The 2,665-nt window shown below is 58.5% G+C and overlaps 1 protein-coding gene across 1 annotated transcript in view; it reads left to right on the top strand.

The window, feature by feature from the left end:
* SYNGR4 (synaptogyrin 4) overlaps nt 1-2,665 on the top strand; it is a 24,692-nt gene that overhangs the window by 20,510 nt on the left and 1,517 nt on the right. The window contains exon 3 of the mRNA XM_006897263.1: nt 1,577-1,716. Coding sequence (XP_006897325.1) covers nt 1,577-1,716 — 140 coding nt within the window. The remainder of the gene's footprint in view (nt 1-1,576; nt 1,717-2,665) is intronic.

The raw sequence follows: 2,665 nt of genomic DNA, 5'->3' as shown, positions 1-2,665 counted from the left end.
GGTTTCCTGGGGACACACGAGAAAAGCCTCCTCGGTGAAACGGACATCAGGGCGGGTTTCCTGGGGACACACGAGAAAAGCCTCAGGACCCACCAGACTCCACTCCTCCATGTGGGAAAGTCGCCGTCCCCATGGGCAGCCATCACCGCACCCCACCTGCCCTGCCAGGTAGGCCTCTCCCCCAGCACAAAAGGGGTGAGGTCTCGTCAAGCCCCCAGAAGAAGGTTGTGGTGGCCAAGATCTCCCAGCCACCTGTGTCTACCCAAGAGGCCACTTCCTACCTCTGGTTTTATCAATTTAGGCTCATAGTCAATGTGGCAGGGCAGAGACACAGTCCTGGGTGGATTCGAACTGCCAACCTTTCCTTTTCTTAAGCTCAGTGCTTAATCCTTGCACAGCCAGGGCTCTCAGTAAGCACTACACACATGCACCTTCCTTTTCCTCAGACCCCTTCCTCTCAGGCTGGCCAATCCCAGCTCTGCTTCTCTTCCTCCTCCTCCTCTCCCTCCTCTCCTTCCTCCCCACCGGACCAGTCTGAGCATCTCTGAGCTGACCCGGTCCTGAGGTCTCAGAGCCCAGCGCTGACCAGGAGCCCCTTCCAGGCCAGTGGCATGCCCTCTCTCCTCGCTTTCCAACTCAGCAACGACTGGCCACCGTGCCCGTGAGCTTGTCTCGGGGACAGCACAACCGAGGACTTGAATTCTTTTCAATGTTGATTTAATTGGTTTAAACACAAACACAGTTCGCTGCCCAGTGGCTCCGACTCGTGGATACCCCACTGGGGTCCCACACGTCCTCACGTCGCTGGAGCCCGCTGTTCTGGCCGCTGTGCACCAAGTGCCTCTCAGCCCATGGGCTCATCTCCCCGCACAACGTCAGACACTGTTCCGCTGTGCTCCAGAGGGATTCCTTGGCTGCCTTTTGGAAGGCAATCACTCACCAGGCCTTTGGAAGTCAATCCACCAGGCCTTTCTTCCTTGTCTGTCTGGGTCTGGAAGCTCTGCTGAGACCTGCGTACCATGGTGAGCCAAGCCGGTAGCCGAAATACGGTGACCTGGCTTCGAACCTGGCCCAAGCCACGTCCACAGATACTGTCACGGTCCGTTCAGTCACTTCATGTGAGAGTTGGACAGCACATAAGGAAGATGGAAGAAGACCCGATGCCTTGAATTGTGGTCTTGGAGAAGAACACGCAAACAAATCTGTCTTGGACAAATTGCAGCCAGGGTGCAGCTGGCCCTGGTCCCCCGAGAAGCCGGAATGGGGAGCCTCGTTCTTTGTTGTCAGGAGGGGTCAGTCGTTTGAAAAGGAGAGGTTTGGCCAAAGCGGCTGCAGCATGGAGTTGAGGATGGGCTTTGCTGTCATGACCCCTGACAACCTCAACCAGCGCCCAGCCTCACAGCCACTCACAAGCCACCAGGCCCAACAGAGGGGGTGACCTGGGTGGTAGGGGCTGAACGCAGGTCCACTCCTGCTGAGAGCATGGGGTCCACTTCTGAGCCCCTCTCCCCTTCCCCTGGGGCACCCCCGCACCAGCCCTGCCCTTGACCTCAGCTCTCTCCTTGTGACCCCACAGCCCTCTGGGCCTGCGTCTGGTTCGTGGGCTTCTGCTTCCTGGCCAACCAGTGGCAGCACTCGCGGCCCCAGGACTTTCTGCTGGGCAGCAGCAGCGCCAAGGCCACCATCACCTGCACCTTCTTCTCCGTGTTTGTCTGGGTGAGGACCCTCGGCGGGCCCTGGGGTGGGGTCCCGGGCCCCCACCTGCCCTCCTGGCGAGGCTGGGCATAGGAGAAAGACACCCCTTCCTTCTGCCAAGGAGCCTGGTGGGGCAGTGCTTGAAGTGTTCCACTACTAATGGCAGGGCCAGCAGTTCGACCCCAGGGGCCCCTGTGTGGGAGAGGAACGTGCAGTCCACTTACAGAAAGATCCGCGGGGCCCGGAGCTGCCACGGCCGGGCCCACCCCATCCTGCAGGACCATGGCCAACGGCAGTGGGTCCACCACAGCAGCAAGTGTCGTTTTTTTTATTTTTATTTTTTTATTATTTGTGTGTGCGTGTGTACCGTCAAATCAGATCTGACTGGTACAGAAGGAGATTGCCCCTCCTTCCTCGGCAGAGCATCTGGTGGATTCGAACCGTGTGCCTCTGGGATTGCAGTGCAGCTTCTTGCCACTAGGCCACCAGAGCTCCCCTGCAAGTGTCACTTTTATTTTAGTTGTTATCCTGATTATTATAAAGGAGACTTGGTGGTGCAGCAGTTAAGCATTTGGCTGCTAACTTTAAGATTGGTGGTTCGAGCCCACTGGCCGCTCCTGGAGAGAGATGAGGTGGTCAATTCCCACCGACTTGCAGCCTTGGAACCCTGGGCACACGCGTCGTGACCAACTGCAGAGCAGTGCGTTTGGGGGTTCTCCCCTTCCTCCGGGGTCACAGCGTGGCGTCAGCGCCCACTTGCCCCTGAGTGAGCAGTGGGCACAGCTGTGACCTCCACAGACGTGGACTGCCTCAGTGTCGTCCCTCAGAACAGCCAGGGGGTTCAAACAACTGACCTTGTGGTTAGCAGCGTCCATACTGCACACCAGGGCTCCTTGTTCCCAGGAGGACGTGTCCCCCTGGATAGAATGGCCCCGCTCAGGCCTTCCTCACTCGTCCTCCAGCCCTGTCC

Source organism: Elephantulus edwardii, unplaced genomic scaffold (genome assembly GCF_000299155.1).
Source record: "Elephantulus edwardii isolate Elephantulus edwardi_28Jun2011 unplaced genomic scaffold, EleEdw1.0 scaffold00208, whole genome shotgun sequence".
Lineage (NCBI taxonomy): Eukaryota > Metazoa > Chordata > Mammalia > Macroscelidea > Macroscelididae > Elephantulus > Elephantulus edwardii.
This window is presented reverse-complemented; position numbering and strand designations above follow the sequence as displayed.